The sequence below is a fragment of the Balaenoptera acutorostrata genome, chromosome 1 (assembly GCF_949987535.1).
Source record: "Balaenoptera acutorostrata chromosome 1, mBalAcu1.1, whole genome shotgun sequence".
Lineage (NCBI taxonomy): Eukaryota > Metazoa > Chordata > Mammalia > Artiodactyla > Balaenopteridae > Balaenoptera > Balaenoptera acutorostrata.
In genome coordinates, this window is record NC_080064.1 from 133,039,289 (window position 1) to 133,063,648 (window position 24,360).

At 33.6% G+C, this 24,360-nt stretch overlaps 1 protein-coding gene across 3 annotated transcripts in view; it reads left to right on the plus strand.

The window, feature by feature from the left end:
* The window catches only part of SUCO (SUN domain containing ossification factor), a 73,880-nt gene that overhangs the window by 32,699 nt on the left and 16,821 nt on the right, over positions 1-24,360 (plus strand). For 2 of the 3 annotated variants that reach the window (XM_007165331.3, XM_007165333.3), the window contains 9 exons: positions 5,959-6,066; positions 7,631-7,736; positions 10,277-10,297; positions 10,500-10,555; positions 11,034-11,125; positions 11,947-12,012; positions 17,037-17,105; positions 18,067-18,157; positions 21,241-22,398. In XM_007165331.3, the coding sequence (XP_007165393.2) occupies positions 5,959-6,066; positions 7,631-7,736; positions 10,277-10,297; positions 10,500-10,555; positions 11,034-11,125; positions 11,947-12,012; positions 17,037-17,105; positions 18,067-18,157; positions 21,241-22,398 (1,767 nt within the window). The remainder of the gene's footprint in view (positions 1-5,958; positions 6,067-7,630; positions 7,737-10,276; positions 10,298-10,499; positions 10,556-11,033; positions 11,126-11,946; positions 12,013-17,036; positions 17,106-18,066; positions 18,158-21,240; positions 22,399-24,360) is intronic. The other variant, XM_007165332.3, reaches the window with a different exon arrangement.

Below are 24,360 nucleotides of genomic sequence, written 5' to 3' on the forward strand. Positions count from 1 at the left end.
TAAGTTTATACCTCATCTTCAGATGTATCTTCACTACTTTTGTCCCTTTGTTTTTTCTTTTAAATTTTAGAATCTTGTTGAATTCTAAAAAAAAAATCATGCTGGCATTTTTATTGAAATTGTATCAAATGTCTAGATGAATTTCAGGATAATTGACATTTTAGGATTTTGAGCCTTCTTGTTCATTTGATAGTTTGTCCATGTGTTCATTCATTCATTTGTTCCTTCTTTCATTCTTTCTATGTTTATTGAGCACCTGTTATGTGAGGTTGCTGATACTAGAAATAACATTGTTTCACAAATTAGGCTGAGATCCTAGGAAGGTGTCAATCCCTAATCACTAATGAGACTGAACATATTTTCATGCACCAGTTTTTCCTGTAAATAATGGTGCTATGAACATTGGGGTGCACATATTGTATCTTTACAAATTAATGTTCTCATTTTCTTCAGTTTTATACCCAGCAGTGGAATTGCTGGATCGTATGGTAGTTTTATTTTTAGTGTTTTGAAGAACCTCCATACTGTTTTACATAGTGGCTGCACCATTTTACAGTGTACTAGGGTTCCCACCAACAGTGTACTAGGGTTCCCTTTCATCCACATCCTTGCCAACGTTTGTTATTTGTAGACTTTTCAGGGGTGGCCATTCTGACATATGTGAGGTGATATCTCATCGTGGTTTTGATCTGCATTTTTTGATGATTAGCTATGTTGATCGTTTTTCATCTGCCTGTTGGCCATCTGTATATCTTCTTGGAAAAATGTCTATTCAAGTCTTCTGCCCATTTTTAACACATTTTTGACCAGAGATGTATTATGGCCACAGGCATTAGTTTCTGCAAAAATCCCCCAGTCAGTAATGTGTTGGGCTTCCCTGGTGGCACAGTGGTTAAGAGTCCACGTGCCAATGCAGGGGACACGGGTTCGAGCCCTGGTCCAGGAAGATCCCACCTGCCACGGAGCAACTGAGCCCTTGCTCCACAACTACTGAGCCTGAGCTCTAGAGCCCATGCTCTGCAACAAGAGAAGCCACCGCAATGAGAAGCCTGCGCACCACAACGAGGAGTAGCCCCCACTCACCACAACTAGAGAAAGCCTGCTCACAGCAACAAAGACCCAACACAGCCAAAAAATAAAAATAAAAATAAATAAATAAAATAATGTGTTAAACTGGGTTCTTTGTTTTCTTTGATATTGAGTTGTATGAGTTGTTTATAAATTCTGGATATTAACCCCTTATCAGTCATCATTTGCAAATGTTTTCTCCCATTTAGTAGGTTGTCTTTTTGTTTTGTTGATGGTTTCCTTTGCTGTGCTAAAGCTTTTAAGTTTACTTTTGCTTTTATTTCTTTTGCCTTAGGAGACAGATCCAAAAAAATAGTGCTATGATTTGTCAGAGTGTTCTGCCTATGCTCTTTTCTAGGAGGTCTGTGGTTTCAGGTCTTACACTTAGGTCTTTAATCCATTTTGAGTTTACTTTTGTATATGGTGTGAGGAAATGTTCTGATCTCATTTTTTTTACATGTAGCTGTCCAGTTTTTCCAGCACCACTTATTGAAGAGACTGTCTTTTCTCCATTGTATATTCTTGTCTTCATTGTCATGAATTAACTGACCATAAGTACATGGGTTTATTTCTGGGCTCTCCATACTGTTCCATTGATCTGTTGTCTGTTTTTGTGTCAGTACCATGCTGTTTTGATTACTGTTGGTTTGTAGTATAATCTGAAGTCAGGGAGCATGATATCTCCAGCTTTGTTCGTTTTTCTCAAGATTCAATGTTCTAAATTTGGAACTCAACTGTAAAACCTTCCAGGCCTCTGGGAAGATGTTAATTTTAAATTAAGTATGTGATTTCAAAAATAAATATTTAGGGCTTCCCTGGTGGCGCAGTGGTTGAGAATCTGCCTGCTAATGCAGGGGACACGGGTTCGAGCCCTGGTCTGGGAAGATCCCACATGCCACGGAGCAGCTGGGCCCGTGAGCCACAACTACTGAGCCTGCGCGTCTGGAGCCTGTGCCCCGCAACGGGAGGGGCCGCGATAGTGAGAGGCCCGCGCACCGCGATGAAGAGCGGTCCCTGCACCGCGATGAAGAGTGGCCCCCACTTGCCGTAACTAGAGAAAGCCCTCGCACGAACCGAAGACCCAACACAGCCAAAAAAATAAAATAAAAAAATAAATAAAGTAGCTATAAAAATTTAAATAAATAAATAAATAAATAAATAAATAAATAAATATTTAGTATAGTCACATGGCTCAAACCCAAAAAGGTATTTAAAAGAGGTAAGGGAGTTACAGTGAGAAATATACTTCCAATCTGTCATCTATCTTCCTATTCAGTGTTAAATTTTTAGGTATATTTTTAGTTTCTTTATGCAAAAAATTAGAGATTTTTATTTATCTCTCACTTTTCACAGTAGTATATTATACTTACTATGTCACCTTGAATTAAGTTTTAACTTAAAAATATCTGGTCATGTTTCTGTTTCACTCATATAAAACTTTCTCATTTTTTTTTTGATAGCTGCATGAAAATCCATTATATGATTGTACCAAGATTTAACTAGTCTTCTGTTGATGGTGTTTGGGTTGTTTATAATCTTTTGCCATGACAGCCAGTTATTATAAATAAGCTTGTGCATACACTGTTTTATACTTGTGTGAATAGATGGGAAGTTTTAAAATTATATTTAAAAGAAATAATTATGGGACTATATAGGTTTTCTATTTCTTTTTTTTTTTAATTAATTAATTAATTAATTTATGGCTGTGTTGGGTCTTCGTTTCTGTGCGAGGGCTTTCTCTAGTTGTGGCAAGGGGGGGCCAATCTTCATCGCGGTGTGCGGGCCTCTAACTATCACGGCCTCTCTTGTTGCGGAGCACAGGCTCCAGACGCGCAGGCTCAGTAATTGTGGCTCACGGGCCTAGTTGCTCCGCGGCATGTGGGATCTTCCCAGACCAGGGCTCGAACCCGTGTCCCCTGCATTGGCTGTCAGACTCCCAACCACTGCGCCACCAGGGAAGCCCTCTATTTCTTCTTGAGTTAGTTTTGGTAAATTACATTTTTCTAGGAATTTGTCTTTAATCCATTTTGAAAGTTTTTGTAGTAAAGCTGTTTATGGTATTCTCTTATTGTTTAAAGATCTTTTCTTTGTAGCTTTGCAGTATAGTCTGAAGTCAGGGAATGTGATGCCACCAGCTCTGTTCTTTCTCAAGATTGTTTTGACTATTCGGGGTATTTTGTGTTTCCATATAAATTTTAAAGTTATGTGTTCTTGTTTTGTGAAAAATGCCATTGGATTGCATTGAATTTGTAGATTGCCTTGGGTAGTATGTTCATATCATCTGAATTTTGACACATGGTATTTTATCAAACTATTCTTATGTTTAGATCTGCTACTTTACTGATCTTTTAAAATTCCTGACCTATAAATATTTAAGGGAAGTACGTTGAAATTAGATTTGTCAGCTTTTTATGTAGTTCTATTAATTTACAAAGTGTTGTCTGCCTCTAAGAAAATAGAAAAGATGAGGCAGTAAGATAAGAAAGCATTTTAAAATCAACTTTCATGTGGAATAATTACATATGTACTAATGTTTTATGAGTCTGTTAGTTTCATACAAGTTTTAGAATTGTTAAATCTGCCCAGTGAATTGACTCTTTACACCTGGAAATACATTTGTCCAAAAGTTTATTTTAACTGTTAGTAATATAGCTCCTATTTTCTTAGAAATTGAGAACATTGTATGCAAAAAAAGGAGGTAGAGGAGAATTTGCTTTTTCTTCTCAGTGCTCTTTTAGATTTATTTTCTCCATTGTAAATAAAAAGCAAAGTCTTGAGTCTGATTTTCTTTAGTTTCCTCTCCCCAGGGTGTTGTGGTGGTATGGACAATGTTTAGGCTTTGGAGCCAGATAGATGTTTATTTTGACTTTTAGCTTTACTATTTATTGGCTAAATGACTATTAGTTAGGGCTCTTGATTCTGCTGCTTTAACAGAGACCAGGTAACTGTGGTTTAAAAAAGATAGATATTTAATTTTCTCTGACATAAAAACCTCAAGCTGGTAGGTGGTGCAGGGAACAGAGAACAATTAAAGGACCCACACACCTTCTGTCATGTTTTTCTACCACCCCGGAGATGTTGTCTCTGCCCGCATTGCTGGGATGATTTCTTCCTACCACATCCTCATTCTAGCCTGCAAGGTAGGAAAAAGCAAATGGAGAGGCAGCAGCTTCTTTTTAAAGGCTTGACCTGGAAGTTGCACTGGACAGGCCCCTCACATCCCATGACCCATAACTAAGCAACATTGCCAAGACTGGGAAAAACAGTCTTTGATGGGTGGCCGTATGGTTGGCTACATCTTTGGAGGGGGGGACAGGTTCTGTTACTAAAAAGGCAGAAAGGAAAAATGTAAAGTAACCAATTAGTGATAATTGAATGGTTCTATAAAATGGAGATAGTGTCCTATGCAGTTTGGTTGTAAGAATTAAATCAAAGGATGGATATAAATCATCTACCATGGTATCTGACCCAGAGTAAGCATTGAGCTAATGTTAGTGTCCTTTTTTTCATGAGCTTTTCTCTGAATCATGGCTGTTTTTACCATCTTCTGGAACTCAGTTCTGTTGCTTTCCAGGATTAACACAATATGTTAATTTCAATGCCTTTAATTTATTTAACATTTAATTGTCAGTGTATGTAATCTCATTTGATATAATAATTAGTTTATTAAAGTATTGGAGTGCTAGATGTCATGAGTATTTCTTTTCCCGAAGTGCCATGCTTTATGCAGTTTTATTTTACACATGTAGAACCATACTTTTAATTTTTTCCTAAACAGCAATATTTTGTGGCATCTTTTCCATGTCCATAAATATATATATCTCAATTATCATTTTTTTCAAAAGTTTCATACACATGATTTCATATAATCCTATAATAACCCTTTTTTTTCCCCTTCCCTACCCCTATTTCCCCTCCTCCTTTCCCTCTCCCTCTCCCCACTGGTAACCACCAGTTTGTTCTCTATATCTGTGAGTCTGCTTCTTTTTTGTTTTATTTACTAGTTTGTTGTATTTTTAAAAACAGCTTTATTGAGGAATAATTGGCATAAAAAACTGCATGTAAAATAAATTGCAAAATGTTAAAGTGTACGATTTGATAAGTTTTGACATTTATACATCTATGAAACCATCACCACAATGAAGATAACAAGCATGTCTGTCTCCCCCAAAAGTCCTCATGCCCCTTTATAATTTTTCCCTCCCAGCCTTAACCCCATAGCAATTAAAGATCTGTTTTCTATCACTATACATTAGTTTATATTTTCTAGATTTTTATATAAATGGAATGTATAGTTTTTAATACCATTTTTAATAGCTGTTTGGTAGTTCATTGTCTGGGTGGGGCCATAATTTGTTAATCAATGCTCTGTGCTAAACATTTAGGTTGACTTCCCCGCCCCCCCCCACCCCCGCTCTTATAAACTGTGCTTTGTTATGTTTATTAAGATGTATATTCAAGGGTGATCATTTGGAGACGTGTATCCATAGATTAAATTTCTAAAAGTATATTGCTGAATCAAAGGCTGTGGTACCTTTTGAGACAATATGGCCAAACTGCCCTCTAGACTGGTCAGGTTACACTCTTACTAGCTGTTCTTAGTCAAGTCATTCTTTCTCCAAGAATGAAGTTTGTCATTAGAAAAGAATCTTCTAAAAAAATATTATAGGACAAAATCAGTATCTTTTTTTCCCACTAATGATATGCTTGGGAAATACTTAAGGGTGTTCCTTATTTATAACCAAGGTTGCAAATCCTCTTCCTTCCTTACATTTTTTTAATGAGTAACTTCATGGAGGTCTAGTTTATGTAAGCTGTTAATGTCATGTTTAATATGAACTGTTATTTTGGTTGGTTTATCTAAATAATTGTCTTGTGTTCTTTTTAAAGGTTTGTTATTGAACTCTGTGAACCAATTCAAGTAAAACAGTTTGATATTGCAAATTATGAATTATTTTCTTCTACTCCTAAAGACTTTCTGGTTTCTATCAGTGACAGGTAAATTCTAAAGCTGGTTTCTACAGAGTTTATATTGGATTTTCAGAATAAAAATTTAAAAACAGGTCACATTTTAAAACTTTAATTACTTTATTTTTTATTTTAATCAACTTGTATCAATTTGTAAGAACAGTAGTAATACTATTGTAGGAAAGGCACTTGTTAGTTTACTTTCATTAACTTATATAGTGCTTATTACAACCCTCTGATATTATTCCCTTATGAGATGAGGAAACAGACAAGGAGAGATTAAGTAGCTTGCCTAGGTCGCATGACTTGTGGCTTGGACAACCAAGATTCAAATGTAGATCTGTATGACTTTAAAGCCCTTACTTTTAATATATTATGCCCTATTGCTTCCAGATATTCTTTAAAAAGTTATTAAAAACATACATGAGCATTTTATATCATGAGGTATATTTTTGTTAAAGTATATTTTAAAAACTTTGGTATATATGTGTGATTATAAGAGAAATAAACATACATTGTAAGGAATTTGGTAGAGAACCCCAATCCTATCAACCATAGATAACTGTATTAGCATTTTAATACATTCCTTCCAGTCTTTTCTACACATTTATTCTACCAAAAAAGTCAGTTTTTAATGCTTACATCTTGAGAATATCCTTTTGTGTTTTAAACACATCATTTTTAATGAATACTTGATATTTTCCTCCCAGTGGAGGTGTTTATTCCTTCCATAAATCCTTTTTGAGTGCCCATAATATACCATGTAGGATGCTGTTTTTTATTTTACCATTCTTTTATCATTGATCATTAAGGGTTTTCTGTGGTGTTTCTTCCCCCACCCCACACTTAGCATTGCCTAATACAGTTTTTGAAATGAATTCTCAAGATCTCTCATTCATTTTTCTTTTACTAATCTTGCTCAAATCATTTCCTTTTCTCTAAGCTGTAATTTTCTTATATGTCAAATGAATATTCAGCTTTGACAACTAAAGTGTTTTTTTTTAATGTGATGAGAGAACACTTGTTACTTTGAGGGATTCTTTAAATGCTGTAGTAAACAAAAATAATAGTTTTGGGCTATTACATTAGATTTCCTTTTAAAGGGGGAAAAGCTATATAAGCTGTGAAATTCAAATATTATAGTAAAGGATTTTTTCTTTTTCCCTTTCCACCAGTACTTATACTTCATATCATCACACACTTATTGGTACATGAAGAAGTAGTACCTCTTTCTTCCAAAACAATCTCTTGGCTACTTTCTGTTTTAAAACCTCCAGTTTACTTGGAAGCCCTCCCAAACCCCAAGAAGCAGTCCTGGTCCTACTTTTGTCTTCCTCTGTCTTCTATTTGATAATGGTGTAATTTTTCAAGACCATCTTTCCTCATAAGGAGGAACCTGTCAGAGTTTAGCTGGAAGAAAAAATGTATTTATTCAACTCGATGCTTAACTCATATTTAAACTATGTTAAGTGAGTATGTTTACCTGGAGAGGGGGAAAATAATGCATAGGATCTCTTTTGAAAATGTGATGGAACCTCTCAATATGTGATTTATGATTTTCTAAAAAGGAATATTTATATTTTATATTTTCTAGATACCCCACAAATAAATGGATTAAGCTGGGTACTTTCCATGGTAGAGATGAGAGGACTGTCCAGAGTTTCCCTTTAGATGAACAGATGTATGCAAAATATGTGAAGGTATGTTTATATTTGCAGAACTATGTTCTATAATGAAACATACCTGTTATTCATACTTTGTACCTCACCTGTTTAGAAATAAGAAAAATTAAGAGGAAATTTACTGCAATATTCCTTTTAATAAAACAATTCTTACTTGGATATATTATTTTATGGGACAAATACTAATAAAGTCCCTTTTGTATAACTGGAAACCTAGGCTAGTTTTTTGATATCTGTGGCTCTGATGAAATTCCAAATTATAACTCGTAATATTTTTGGAGTCTTGATATAAAATGTCATCTTTATAGTATTATATTTCTTTATATTTTAAAACCCAAATCAGTTAGTCACTGCAGTCTTTAAAGCAGGTCTGATTATTGGAATCTAAGATCATTTCCATTTTCATATCTAGTTATTTATCATTATGGCTTTTTGCCTTTTGTATACTCAAATGAAATATTATGTCTAAGTAACAATTTCAAATAAAGTTTTAACCATTTAAATTCCTGCTGCAACCTAAATGTCCATCAACAGAGGAATTGATAAAGAAGTTGTAGTACATATATACAAAGGAATATTACTCAGCCATAAAAAAGAATGAAATAATGCCATTTGCAGCAATGTGGATGGACCTCCAGATTGTCACACTGAGTGAAATAAGTCAGACAGAGAAAGATAAATATCATATGATATCACTTATATGTGGAATCTAAAAAAAAAAAAATGGTACAGATGAACTTATTTACAAAACAGAAATGCTACAGATGAAATTATTTACAAAACAGAAACAAAACACAAACTTTTGGTTACTGGGGAGAAAGTGGAGGGTTGGGGGAGGGAAAAATTGGGAGACTGGAATTGACACATATACATTACTATATATAAAATAGATAACTAATAAGGACCTACTGTATAGCATAGGGAACTCTTCTATAATACTCTGTAATGACCGATGTGGGAAAATAATCTAAAAAAGAACAGATGTATGTATAACTGATAACACTTTGCTGTACAGCAGAAATTAACGCAATTGTAAATCAACTATACTCCAATAGAAATAAAAAATAAATAAATAAATAAATTCCTGCTGCTTCCTCCCCCAATGTAGAGGTTGAATTATCTACCAAAGTAGAATTAATCACTCTTGAATTGAATTTAGACAAAATATGGGAATTTCTTACTCCTCTTATTTCTTCTTTTTTTTTCTTTAAAATAATACAGCCATACCTTAAAGTACAACTGTGTTAATAATAAGACCTTTTGGAATGAGCAGCTCTAATTTTCTTTCTAATCTTTTCTTCTTTAAATGTGAAAACTTATAGCTACCTACTTGTCTTTTGGGATTTTACTGTCTATGTCTTTTTTAAGCATGTATTAAATTGGCTTCTGTAAATGGGTAAACTTGTAGTATTCCTAGTCTCCGTATAAAAATGCTTTTATAAAAATGCTGTTTTTAAAGTACAGTTGATAGTCTCAATTAATGATTCAGCTGTGTTCAGAAAGGTCGAAGGTACATTTTTAGTTTCTTTTAAAGTGAATACTGAAACAGTTGTTTAATGACTTTTTTATGTAACACAGTTTCTACACTGTGATCAGGAAAAAAAATTAAAAATAATTTGGCAGGTGATAACAAGTATACCTAATTTTACAATTAAGACAACTGACATGTTATGAAATAGTTCCAAGAATCATTCTTTATATCATCTACCTTGTTAATAATGGAAGAACATTTTATTGGTGATACAAAAAATGCCATATAAAACTCCCTACTTTGTCCTTTTTATGATGGGAGACTAGAGAGCATTTTGATGATTGGTTTTCTTAAAAGCCCTTTTTGGTAGAATTAAGTCTAAAAGCAAAAAATATTTACTACTGATTCTCATTTTATACTGGTAAATGTTATATAAGTTTACCTGGGTTTTCCTCATCCCAAAAGAACTAAATCCAAATTTACAAAATACTTTTTAATAATTTATATTTTAAAAATTTATTGATAAATATATTCTACTTCTATAAGTTATACTTGAAATAGCATAGCATATCAAAAATTCATGTTTTCCCTAAAACAATTTGTATACAGTACTGTGCAAGAATCAATATTTCATATTATGCTAGTTAATTTTTTTATCAATATGAATGTTCATAGATATGTGTAGCTGCATATGTATCAATATATAAATTCATATGTGGGTATATACATGATAACATACCTATAATATTTAAAGTAATATAAAACAGGTTATTTCTAGATACTCTTTACTAATTACTTTTAGAGTGCTTTCATATCTAATGGATAAATAAAACAGCAGCAATGAATTTTAGGTTAAAGTTAATTTATTTCATTACAGTTAGACTATACTTTCTAGTTGTGTTGGTAAAAATTTAAATCATTGCTTTGGTTTCTGCAAAGAAATAAGAGTACTACAATGTTATCCATCACAGTACATTGCTTTCTATTCCTTAATTATACAATAATTTACAAATATTAAATGTTGCTTATGGTATGTTATCCAGACTTTGGAACTGATTTCTTTTTCTTTTCCTTTCTCTTGCTTCAGATGTTCATCAAGTACATAAAGGTTAGCATCCTTCTCTTTTGCAATACTGAATAACAGGGCATGGCATATTATTCATGGCAAAAAGCAAAACTTTACAAGTATTGATCTTTGGGGAAACGAGGACTTTATTTTTAGAAATGTTATAATGAAAAAATGAATATATTGTTAGATAATCTCACATGCACTGTACTGGCTTCCCATTTCATGTGCTTTTATTCTTTAGGTGGAGTTGGTATCACATTTTGGATCAGAGCACTTTTGTCCATTAAGCCTTATAAGGTAATACAAAACAAAAAAATTTACTGAGTGGTTTAAAAAGAAAAAAAGGGATACATAAAAATCCCACTATATTTAAAGTGGAGAAATAATGTTCTACTATGTGAAGATAACACCATAGAAATATAAGCTACTATACCTTTCTTACTCTTGAATACCGTTTAGAAAAATGTAAAAATTTCCTTTAAGAAAAAAGAACCTTCATTTTATGTGTTCGATTTAGCTTGCTTGATATGATGACAATATATGGAAACATTTTAGACCGATACAAAACTTAGTCATTGTATTTTTAAATGCCTTAAATAGATCAACATTTTAATGGAAAGAGTGGATTGAGAAACAGTGGTCATTATTTTTGAGTCCGGAAGTTAATGGCCCTCAAAACATAACCAAAGTTATTATATTTTGTCATTTATTATGAAGAGGTGAGTCTTAACAACTGTTTAGTTTTGAAAGACTTTAATGAAATTGTTGTTAATAGGGTATTTGGCACTAGCATGGTGGAAGAATATGAAGAGATTGCTGATTCCCAGTACCAGTCAGAACGTCAAGAACTATTTGATGAAGACTATGGTAAGTGACTTTAAAACAGTGACTATTTATGTATTATTTTTTGCTTTTTAAAATCTAATGGTAATGGGTAAATGTAGGTCACTTAAAAAAATCAATATGATGGTTGTCTTTAGTTTTTTCCTTGTTTTTAACCCTAGTAACTAATTTTTTCTTAAACGTATTTTCTAAAATAATTTTCTGCTCTGTAAATTGAGCTGTTTTCCAAGCTTAACAATCAGTTATTTGTGACTGGAACTCCCTTCAATAACATCAGTGCTATAAATTATGGTTATATCCCTATGCCAGCCCCAAAAACCTGTTACTCATAAGGCAACTGAAATAGTAGAATTGAAAATTAATTTCTTTGATTTGCCTTTAGCCTCAGAGCAAGCATATTGAGGCCTGAGTTTTTGAGAACCTCCCATGAACTTGGAGAGGTCGGAGAAGGTTTTATGATACCCTCCGTTTCTACTTTATCCAGTTCTTGTTTTAAGATGTCTTAAACTGTAGTCTGAAAAATCTAATTTTTCCCTTCCCTAGTTTTCCCATAAGTGAAGTGAAGACATTTACTAGGGGTTGGTAAACTACATTGAAAGCTTGAATAAAAGTCTTATAAATGTGATTAAAATTTTGGTAAGCAGTAGAAATATTTTCCTTGGTTTATATCTGTTTGATAAATGGCTTGTGAATTTCATTTTCTTTTTGTGGATGTGTTTTAGATGTATAATAAAAATTATAAAATTGTTTTAAATGTCAGCTGACTTTGACGGGATATAATTTGAGCTTTTAAACATATTGGAGATAGTTCTTAGCATAAGTACCTTCATTTTCTCTTTGAACAGATTACCCACTGGATTATAATACTGGGGAGGATAAATCCTCAAAAAATCTTCTTGGTTCTGCTACAAGTGAGTATTTTGGGTTTTGCTAGTCACTATAATTAAAGTATTTCTCAACTTTTTTTTTCCTGGCATATGTGAACATTTTGTTGTGGTATAGTTTAGGGGGCTCCTACTCTCCCAGTGTTAAACTTTGAGTTGAAATCAAAGAAAATACTTTCGAAAAGTATTTCCATGGAAATAAAACAGGAAGAATATATGAAAACAAAGAAGAGAGGGAAAAATGCAAGCACAAGTTGGTTCTTCTACTAAAATTAAGCAGCTATATTTTTAGGCAAATTCCTTACAGTGAAGAATGGGCTATGAATTTACTTGGGGAAAGAATTATTAAAGAGGTCCTAGACCATATGAGTAAGAGCGTCTGGCTAATCATACTGGATGGGAAAGGAATTAGTTTTAGAGGTGGTACTCATCAGTGAAATCCTACCAAATGAGGATTTGTTAATATATGGGTATGGTTTCCTACTTAATTATAAAACATAAAGGCTGTTTCTTATTCATAATAATGATGATTCCCAACCAGTAACAATAATAGCAATAACAATATACTCTTTGTAAACTAAAAAGAACAATGACTAACATACTAGTTGTTTAATTTCTTGTCATGCCAACCTATTATCCGAACTTAGTGGTAGGCTAACTAAGTAGACTCCTTGAAAGACCGTTACCGACTGACACTTTAGCTTTACTGTTAGAATGCAGGTAGGTATATTTAATGTTTGTTATCTTTGGTTATTCCTGAATAATATGGAACTTACTGGAAGGAGTTTTTATTTGGAGATTAATAATTGAATTTAATGAAAGTAAGTCTTAGTAAAATAGAAAACTATTTGTGCATTTCTCTTTTAGTGAGTTGAATTGCTTGAATCCCAATCTCACTGTGTACGTTGTCCTTATACCTTTTTAAGATACTCAACCAGTAGTACATATACTTTAGGTAGATATTTGGGTGGCTACAGTATATGGAGTTGAGTCACTTCTCTTTCTTTTCATCTTTTTTTCCCTTTCTTCTCTTCGTGTCCTCTTCCTCTCCACAGAAGACTATAGATTTCAGTGGGCTTTTTAGGGAATAGGAAGAAGAGTGTTAAAAATACCTGCATAAAGGGAATGCTTTTATGTTATATTTAGCCTTGTTACAGATTAGCTCAATATATTTTGTTTTACTCTATTGCCAGTCAACTGACATTTTAGATATTATAGACTACTTTTAAGTAGGTTCCTTAGCTATATCTAGCTGATGATAGCATTAAAACAGGTGCCTCATTCACTGCTATGGTGTATAGTTTTTTAGGAGTGAAAAAATGATGCTATTTTATTTATCTGGATATTGATATTATTGTTCATGTCCTTAAATTTGTAATAAAAAACTATGTTATATAATAGTCATCATATCATAGCTCAGTAATGCTGACTTAGCTGTGAGGAGGAATTATTATTTTATGGGGTCAGAAAATAGCCCCAGACTAAAAGCTCTCTAGTATCCAGTGGTTACTGGGAAGGAAGAGGCACCTTTCAGAAGTAATGACTTAGAAGTTTTAGATAAGGGAAAACTCTGTTGATATTCTTGCTTTCTTTTTCTACCTTCCTATGGGATTAACTCCAAGACACCATTAAAATGTTTTCAGTGGAGGACATTTCCCTATTTGTAATCACTTCTCTGACTAATGTATTATTTTAATTAATGAGACATAGAATTTTTTTAGATCCTACTCTTTGGATCTTTTTCCTTGAAGGTGTGTTTCTTGGTAACACATCATTTTTCTTTTTTGTGGCTTTCTGGAAGGACAGTCCATTTACCTTCCAGTGTTTAGATGTTGAAAGATTTTGTGTAGTGAGACAAGATGGGTGGGAAGATGTCAGCTGAGCCTAAGCATGAAAAATGGGGTTTAAAAAGATCTCTATTTCTTGAAGTTTCAGAACAAGAGAGGCAGTAGTAACCGAGTGATAAGACTGCTGTCATAAAGTTTATAGGCATGACCTAACACTGCTGCCTTCTATACCTGTATCCTTCTAGTTTTCTCTGAACAGTCTAGGACTGGTTTTGAGCCTGACCTAGTTACTGCCTCCAATGTAGTATAACTTTAAGGCGTAAATAACAATGTGGAATCAGGCCAAAGAGCTAGTCTCTGGCACTGTAATGTCTGAATTTGACTATAATCATCACCACTTTCTAAATTAGCTTGAAATTGGCCAATTTTGCACCTAATTTATTTTCAATATTTATGTAATGTCTTCAAAACAGAATCCTGTGGCTTTAATCTAAAGAGAAACTCTTTTTTTCTTTTTGTTGTTGAGCAATTAGTAGTCATAGGAAATATATGTCACCAGAGTATGTTGCTTCTGATGGGACTTGGTTGTCAAAGAGCATGCATGCTGCATATTTAGACATATTTGATACTACATAATTTACTGAACTGCCAGAAAGGGAGAAACTACTATTTTAGAGCAGCATTCTTGGCTTTTACATATGCCAGTTCTGGCAACTCTTCTGCCTGAATCTTTTGTTTACATTCTTGAACCAGAACATTTAAATATTTTATATCACCAGAAATTCTTTGTATCACTCTGCTCTACTTGTGCTTGGTCATGTGGATCTTCCTGACCACTCTCTACTTTGATATTCTTGCAAGTCTGCCTTTACTCCTATATATGGTCTGCATTTTATTAGAATCATCAGATTTGCTAAAGTCCAGGCTTCTGTTTACGTTTCTGTATATGTTTAAGACAAAGTATAGTTTTTGTTTTAAGTCAGAGTATTTTTTATATTTTAAGGTCCTAGAAGGAAAAGAGAATGAAGGTAGGCATGCTCAGTACACATGGGAGGAAGTAGTTTTTTCATTTGTTTGTCTTGTGCTGTAGCATAGGCAGTTTGTTTTCTGTCTCAAAAAGAGCCATTGGTGTGCTGGAGACTGAGTATAACATGTTGATATTTGGTCCCTAGGGAATTTCATCCCTAAAGAAATGGGATGGGATGAATAGTTGCCCAACTCAAAGAGAAAGGAGTTGGCTAATCCATAAGAAATTAAGGACGGGTATCTCGTTTGGCACTATATTCCAAATTATACTTTTACCCTTTAGCCTTTCTGAAGGCTTTTTAGTGGCCAGATTATCATCATGACAAGCAGTTGGACGCAAAGTGAGAATGGTTAAGAAAATTCACAAAGCTGCTCTCTCTCAAAAGACAAAAGAAAAACATTATATTTGTCAGTGTCCTGTGAACATAGGAAGATTCTTTCTTACAGGTTAGATGGGCTGAGAAAGAAGAAATTTGCCAGATTTTGCTTTTGTTACCAAGTGGCCCCCTGAAATGATGATAATAATATTTTTAAATGATGGGTAGTATAAATCTTCCTTATTGTAGGTACTAGTATTAAAATTTAGGTTAAAAAGTAATACTCTAAAGCTTCTTTCTCTACACAGATTAATAGATAACAGATTTTTTTAAATTGTTAATAATAATACCAGAAAATTTAAAGGCAGAAAGTTTGAAATCTGTGGTACGATTGCCCTTTGAAGCACAAGGGTCTTAGAATATAGACTTGGTTACAAAATTTGGGTTCTGTGAAGCCGTCAGTTTTGACTGAACTTCAGCTGTCAGGCTAAGTAGAGGATCACATACTACTATTGCAGTATTGGGTGACATTGTATTTATGAGGAAATAACAGAGTTTCCTTTGCTACTTTATCTTAGTTTGTAAGAAAATAGAGTTTCCATTCCTGTTTTTATCTCATGCTGAGGCATCTCTTTAGCCTAAGATCCAAGACTGCTTCTCTGTTTAACAATTTGCCAGGTCAAAGGGCAAGGTTGACCTGTAATCCTAGATATTTAAAAAGCAAATATAAAGCTTTTGTGTGTCTAACTGATGATTGGAAACAAAGTACCACTGCTTGTTGTCTTTCAGAATATAGAATCATAGTTAATGTAAAGATTAAAATTAATAACTGTCTACCAGATATCACTTTTAAAAGTCTAAAATATATTATTTTTACCTGCCATAAAGCATATCTTTACAGTATCAGCGCCAGGTGACAGTGCTTGGCTTGTTCCCAGCCTTCCTGATGTGCTAGCTTTTCCTTCTTTAGATCCTTTCGTACTTCTCACATCTATGGTTTTCATGAAAGTGTGATGAAAACTCTATGGATCTCTTTTAGGAAAGGAAACTAAAATGGAAAAAACTGATGAGGCTTAATATGTAGCCCCTGCCAGATCTTAGTATTTTAATAGGATAAATACCTGGTGAATTAACTTCTAATAGAATTTCAGAGATTAGATTGGAGTTGGAAGTTAATTTCCCTTGAAATTACATTATATTACTAGAAGGAAGTCTTCTGTTCCCAGCCAGCTAAGTTTTATGACTTTGACTTTCAATTCATCTGCCCTTGCCCATGCTCATCCAGTTCACTAAAGAATTTATGTCATTTATTGGCCATAAAACATTGTTAAAAGTCATCAAATACATGATTCTATGCAGTGTCATTTTGGATTTAAGCATATTACCTAGGTATTTTATGTTCATAGTTGAAAATAAAGTCGTTCTGCTGCTCTTTGGATAATAATCTTCCCATTTCATTTATTTTTACCTATGATAGTCACATGTTTAGGAAAAACTTTTATTTCTTCAGGCTTTTTTGTTTTTGATTTAAACTGTAGAACCCCTTTCTAAAGAAAAAAAGACTTTTCTATAAAATACAAATTTTGGTTATCACATTTCTTTCCTATCTCAGTACAGGCTATATGTTGAATTATACTTGAATTTTATAATATGCTGAAGGTAGTGTTTGCTAAAAGGTTTGGGGAAGTTTTACAAAAAAGTATAATTAAATTTTATGAACATAAAAATTCAGATTTATGCTTAATACTTTTTGCCTGAAATTTGTGTCCTATATTGGACTTACATAGTAAGGCGAGCAAAAAGGTAATTAGTCCAAAAAATGAAAAAAGACCATTACAAATGGTTTTTGACTATCTGATATTGAGTTATATGAAAATATTTAGGTGTATTGTTATTTTTCTCTGATTGAATTTTGTTTTAGATGCCATTCTAAATATGGTGAATATTGCCGCTAATATTCTGGGAGCAAAAACTGAAGACCTGACAGAAGGTACCTAATCATTTTATGGGTCTTTTAAATATATGATACTCCAGGGATCTTCCTAGTTAGTAAAATTAATTAATAAGCCAAGCAATTTGATTTTTCATTTAGAAATACAGAAACCATTCAAAGGAACTTACCAGTCTTCTATTATTGTTTATTTGAATTTCACAAGTTCTCTTTAGTAAATAGGATCCTGTCTATATAAAATCATGAATTTGTTTTTTAATTCTTCCCTGCCGTAGAAGTAATGATTTTATCCCTTATCTCTTTCCTGAGGTTTTGGTGCTCTAGAGGTACTTAAAGTGTATGCTTTTATTTATCAAACAGCTGTTCAATTAAGAAAGCAATTATTTCCTTAAAGAATGTCAAATAAGAATATTATTAGCAAGGAGAAACAATCTTGCCTTTTTTGTTTTCAAAAATACTTCGTCCCAGTTATAAAATAAGTAAGTCATGGGGTTGTAATGTACAACATGTGGAGTACAATATGGTGACAGATGGTAACTAGACTTATTGTGGTGGTCATTTTGCAGTGTATACAGATGTCAAATCACTGTGTTGTACACATGAAATGAATATAATATTGTATGTCAAATATACTTCAATAAAAAAAATTCAGTTCCAAGTGCAAACTTAAAATGACCCATTTATTTCTTCTCATTCTCTTTTAGTAACTCAGGTGTCTTATTAATCATGTAAGATTACACAAAATTCATAGTCATCTTACTTGCTTTAATTATCTGAGAAGCTGAGAAAGAATATGCACTACTTGTAGTTGTCACTTTCTACGATTATTTCTTTCCAAAAGAACTTTGATGAAAAAAACCCACAAAGTCTGCAGTAGTAAACCTATTTGACTTTTTTCTTCTCTCTCGAGAAACTAAAGTCCTTTATTCGTTATAGTGAAATATTTTCATGGTATAGCTTTTTAAAATTAAACTCAATATGGACATCTTTCTTAAAATAGGAAATAAAAGTATATCTGAGAATGCCACTGCCTCAACTGCACCTAAAATGCCTGAATCAGCTCCTGTTTCAACTCCTGTTCCATCACATGAGTAAGTTATATTGTGATATTAGAGTTCTATTAAAATGGAAAGCTAAGTATACTTGTACATAAAAAGGTACTTGTAACTTGTGGGAAATTATTATCTATAGAAAGCTCTGGATCATGGGACAGACATTCCACAGCCACTTAAAACATCTTTGAGTTGCTTTTTGGGTACTAGGAATTCACTTCACTCCAGACCAAATGTTTGTTGTTTTGATTTTGTGTGTTACTTTTATTATTTACAATACTTAATCTTTTCTTTGTTGCACATAATTAACCTAACTCTGCAGGTATAAGTTTGAGGACAAATATTAAAGGTCTGTTTTTATTAAGTTCAAATTTAAAAGCATTGATTAAGTATCTGTGCTATGCCTAGAAAGCTATAAAGGGTACCTGAAATACTTAGAGCAGTGATTTTTAAATGATTTGTTTGCCACACAGCATACTCTTAACAGTGTTCAGTTTCTGAAATCGAATGATATAGGTCTTTTCCCAGGTTGCAGTGGGTACTTTGGGCAGGGATGTATATATGTAGGTAACATATGAAATAACCTCATTTGGTCCTTTCTACCAGAGGTTATTAAGGTTTGTCGGTACCTCAACTTCTGATCTATAATAGATAGGCTCATTAATGATTTGGGTTATTGGGACAATAATTGGGATAATTTGGATATAGTTATTACAAATGTAGCTTCCGTATATTTCGTTGGATATACTCCCTGTAAACTTTGACAGCCCTTTCTCTCAGAGGAACTCTACTTAATGGGATAAGATATTTGAACAAGAAGCAGTTAGTTCAAGGTTATAACTAATGAAACCTCCAGTGGGTGTGCTTCAAGCTGTAATTCCTAAGTACAATCTTAATTAAAAAATGAGATTTTTGTGCTTTGAAGCGCACAGTGTCAAATTTGTATTTTCCTGTATTAATCCTGAAAGTGACTAAAGATATTTATTGGGTAATCAGAGTGAAATATATAACATTATGTGCTATTGATCCCTAGAAGGTCCTGAGAAATCTCTTTGGGATAGAGATTCTTGGTGTTTCTAGTTATGTGGAGCTGTCCCGGTTTTGTAACTAAATTCTTTAGTTAATAACATATATCAATAGTATGTCTTATTTTTCAAAACTAAATGAAATTAATTTCATTTTGCACATATATACACACACGCACATATATACATATACACATTCACCCCTCATACATATGTATGAATATTTGTTGAAAGGTATCACATCAGGCTAATGTAGCAGTTTTTACTTTTCTATATTAGAGTTTGTTTTTTAGTAGATATTCTTGCATAATTGTTTGTTTCTTTACTTAATATTTCTTCATGTATGTTTGTCTTAAATTCTTTTTGATGGTTATATGGCAGTCCTCTGAAGAAAATAAAAGAATCCATGATAGGGTATCACTCTTAAAGTTATTATGAAAAGATGACTTACTTTCTTTTCCCAGGTTTGAGTTTTTTAAAGTGTAACTCTGATTAGGGTGTATATATATATGGTATATAACTTAATTTTTAGCAAATTAATTCAGCTTAGTTTTTTTCCCTCCCCTTCTTCAGACATTCCTCCTTTTTACTGTTATAATTTATTTGGTAGATAATAAACAGTATACCACCTGAGTATGTAAGAAATGTTGTATAGTGACTATATATTGATATCTGTATCTATATCATCTATTTAGGGAAGCATAGCCTAATTATGTTTTAGTTTAGTTCATTTACTATTTTATTATCAACAAGATGAAAGTCCAGCTTTTAGATATTGTCTTTTTTATTCCTACTTTTGCTGTTGTGATATTAGGCTTTCTTTGAAGACATTTCCTGGCATTCTTAGTAGTGTTTCACAGTAGGAAAATTTGCATATGAAGGGTTTTTTTTGGTATTGAAATTACTTTGTTTTCTCAAATTATACCTTTGGTGCTGCAAGGGCTGCACCCAGAAATTCATTATCTTTATCTTGGAAGGGACCACAGATATTATAATTTATAACACTGTTCCCACCAGCTCCATTTCCCACTCTCCCTACCCTACACACATACTCCAGAGCCCAAAGATAGGACTGAGTTAGTGGCACTACTAGTTTATTATTAGTCAGGATTTTCATTAAAATGGTTAAGTATTTAGCTTTCAACAATTGAAAATTAGCCAAGGTGATACTGAGATTATTTGGGGGGAGTGGGGATATGTTTCTTCTTCCTTGGCAGATAATCGTTTGTGTGTGTGTGTGTGTGTGTGTGTAATGCCATGTTGAAATTCCTCAAATCATCCATAGATGATTTCCTCAATAATAATATATAAATTTATAAATTTATAAATATATTATAAATATAAATTTATAAATTTATGTTTATAAATTTATAAACATAAATTCCTCAAATAATAATCCATAGAGAAATTTCAACTGAGAAATCTGCAGTTGACCCTTGAATAACATGGGTTTGAACTGCACGGATCCACTTATACATGGCATTTTTTCATTAGTAAATACTACAGTACAGATGATCTTGGTTGGTTGAATCTGTGGATGAGGAACCATGGATATAGAGGAACTGTGGATATGGAGGGCTGACTATAAGTTATACCGCATGGAGGCCAGCAATTCTAACTCCCCACATACGGTTGAAGGGTCAACAGTAGTTGCCTTTTGAAAGTAGGATATTCAAGCACAAAGTGCATTCATAATAAGAGTCCTGCCTTCTGGTTCTAGCTCTGGGACTAGCTCTGGGTAGCTCAATTTCTGATATAAGGGGTGATGAGGCTTGTGATATTGGTGAATATTTATGGGAGGAAAGTTACATGAAACGTTCAGTAAATGGAAATATTCACATACAAACAACTCTTAAACAGAGTTTAAAGAAAAATTTGATTTGGTAAATATGGTGATTTGAATTATCTGGCTGGTCACTTGATAAATTATCTTTCTGTTACCATTTCTGAATAATACTGTTTTTATAATGAAAGTGATTTGAAGGGAAATAATTCATCCAAAGTAAATTGAGTGTTTTCTGTATTTCCAGCCTTCCTTTTATCTTATGTATGATACATTTATTTTCCTTAAACATAATTATGGATATGTATTTCTAGGTTTGTAACTACTGAAGGACTTGTACATGACACAGAGCCATCATCACCAGATACTACAAAAGAGGGTCCCATTGTACAGCTAGTTCAAGAAGAGGAAGAGGAGGCAAGTCCTTCTACAGTGACCCTTCTGGGTAGTGGTGAACAAGAGGATGAAACGTCACCTTGGTTTGAGTCAGAGACACAAATATTTTGCAGTGAACTGACCACAATTTGTTGTATTTCTAGTTTTTCGGAATACATATATAAATGGTGTTCAGTTAGAGTTGCTCATTATCGGCAACGCAGCAGAACTGCTATGAGTAAAGAAAAGGAGTATCTTGTGTCAGCTCAATCACCATTAGTACTTCCTGAAGAATCAGTAGATGTTTCAGTATTGCAACCTCCAGGTGGAGAACCAGACAGTAAGAGTAAGGAAAAGAAAGCTGAAACTATTGTTCTAGGTGACTTAAGTAGTGTGCACCAGGGAGGTTTGATTAATCACACTTTAGATGCAATTGAACTTGAACCAAGCCATCCTCAAACTCTTTCTCAGTCTCTTCTCTTAGATGTTACTCCAGAAATCAATTCATTATCTAAAATAGAAGTATCTGAGCCTATTAAATATGAGGCAGGGCGTACGCCATCACAAGTGATTCCCCAAGAGAGTTCTGTTGAGGTTGATAATGAAACAGAAAAAAGGTCTGAGAGTTTTAGTTCTATAGAGAAACCAACTGTGACCTATGAAACAAAAAAACTTGATGAAGTAATGGATAATATTGTAAAAGAAGACTCCATGCAAATGATCACAAAGCTATCCGAAACAATAGTGTCACCTGTAAACACAGCTACTGTGCCAGACAGTGAAGATGGGGAAGCCAAAATGAACATAGCTGACACACCAAAGCAAATTTTGACTCCTGTTGTGGATTCTTCTTCATTACCTGAAGCAAAAGAGGAAGAACAGTCTCCAGAAGATGCCCTTTTAAGAGGGTTACAGAGGACAGCTACAGATTTTTATGCTGAATTGCAAAATTCTTCAGATCTAGGATATGCTAATGGAAATCTTGTACATGGATCAAACCAAAAGGAATCAGTATTTATGAGACTTAATAACCGCATTAAAGCCTTAGAAGTTAACATGTCTCTCAGTGGTCGCTATCTGGAGGAACTTAGCCAAAGGTAAGCTTTATTATGAATTAGCACAATCCACTTTGCACAGTGAGTTAAGTAGTAAAGTATAATCTGTGACTAGAGAAGGAGAGGATTTAATTATCTCATGGTATAATAGTAATAAGCACCATTTTAACTGGAGAGAGAAAGAAAGTTATTTGGCTGTTGATCAGTGATCGTAAGAATTGATTTCCTTTTCTAGAAGTATTACTAAGTGACTATTATTAGGCTGATAACAAGTTTGAATTATCTATAATCAGTTTCTCCTTTCTTCTGTTGCTTAACTTTAGCCACTTTTGCTGTTTGATTCCCAGAGCACTCATGGGAAAAATTAGTCTGTAGACTTTAAAGCTCTATGTGGAACTTGACCAGATATTATTTAAGAGTTTAAATAAGTGAAGATTAGAAAAATGCCAGAGGTCATGCCAGTTTGCTTATGCAGTGATGAAGGTCTCAGGCACAGTTCTCCACTTTTTAATCTCCTATTTACTTTTTTTTTTATTCCTTAAGTATCCAGCGTCCTTAGGGCTTTTCCAACATTTTGTAACCACCTAGGCACTCAATGCCCAGAATTTCTGAAACGGCTACCTTTTCGTAATCTTCTTAAATTAAAATGCTGCTAATGAAATGTCACTAAGGTCGTCATTATATCCTGAAAGGGGTTTCTTCTTAATTCATACATATAATTTATTGGCAAATTTTCTGTGGGTGTGTGTGCATGCCTACATCATACCTGTTCTTGCCTCTCCCCACCCCCACCCTATTTGCCCCACTAAAGGAACCACAGAAATCACTAATAAATCTTTAATTGAGATGTAATTGACATAGAACATTGTATTAGTTTCAGGCATATAACATAATGATTTGATATTTGTATATATTGCTAAATGATTACCACAATAAGTCTGGTTAATATTATCACCACATACAACTTTTCTTTTTTCCTTGTGGTAAGAAATTTGAAGATCTACTCTGTTAGCAACTTTCAAATATACAATCCAATATTATCAACTATAGTCAACATGCTGTACATTATATTCCTGTTACTTATTCATTTAAAGTTTTACCTTTTGACCCGCTTCATCAGTTTTGCCCACCCCCACCCCCCGCCTTGGCAATCACCAATCTGTTCTCTGTATCTATGAGTTCAAGATTTTTTTTCCTTTTATTTAGATTGCACATGTAAGTGAGATCATATGATATTTGTCCTTCTCTGTCTAACTTATTTCAGTTAGAGTAATGCCCTCAAGGTCCATCCATGTTGTTGCGAATGGCAAGACTTCCTTCTTTTTTATGGCTGAATAATGTTCCTTGGTATACACATACCACATTTTCTTTATCCATTCTTCTATTGATGGATACTTAGTTTGCTTCCAGGTCATGACTATTGTATATAATGCTGCACTGAACATGGGGGTGCAGATATCTTTTCAAGTTAGTGGTTTTTTTCCTTCAGATAAATACTCAAAAGTGGAATTGCTAAATCATATGGCAGTTCTATTTTTGATTTTTTGAGAAACCTCCATACTGTTTTTCATAGTGGCTGCACCAATTTACATTCCCACCAACAGTGTACAAGGGTTCCCTTTTCTCTGTATCCTCGCCAACATGTTATTTTTTCTCTTTTTGATAATAGCAATTTTAACAGATGTGAGGTGATAACTCATTGTGATTTTGATTTGCATGTCCCTGATGATTAATGATGTTGAGCATCTTTTCATCTTTCACCTGTTAGCCATCTATCTGTTTTCTTTGGAAAAATATCTATTGAGATTCTCTGCCAATGTTCTTTTTTTAATGTTTTATTTATTTTTGGCTGCATTGGGTCTTTGTTGCTGCACGCGGGCTTGCTCTAGTTGTGGCAAGCGGGGCTACTCTTCATTGCGGTGCGCGGGCTTCTCGTTGCAGTGGCTTCTCTTGTTGCAGAGCACGGGCTCTAGGTGTGCGGCCTCAGTAGTTGCAAGCGCGAGG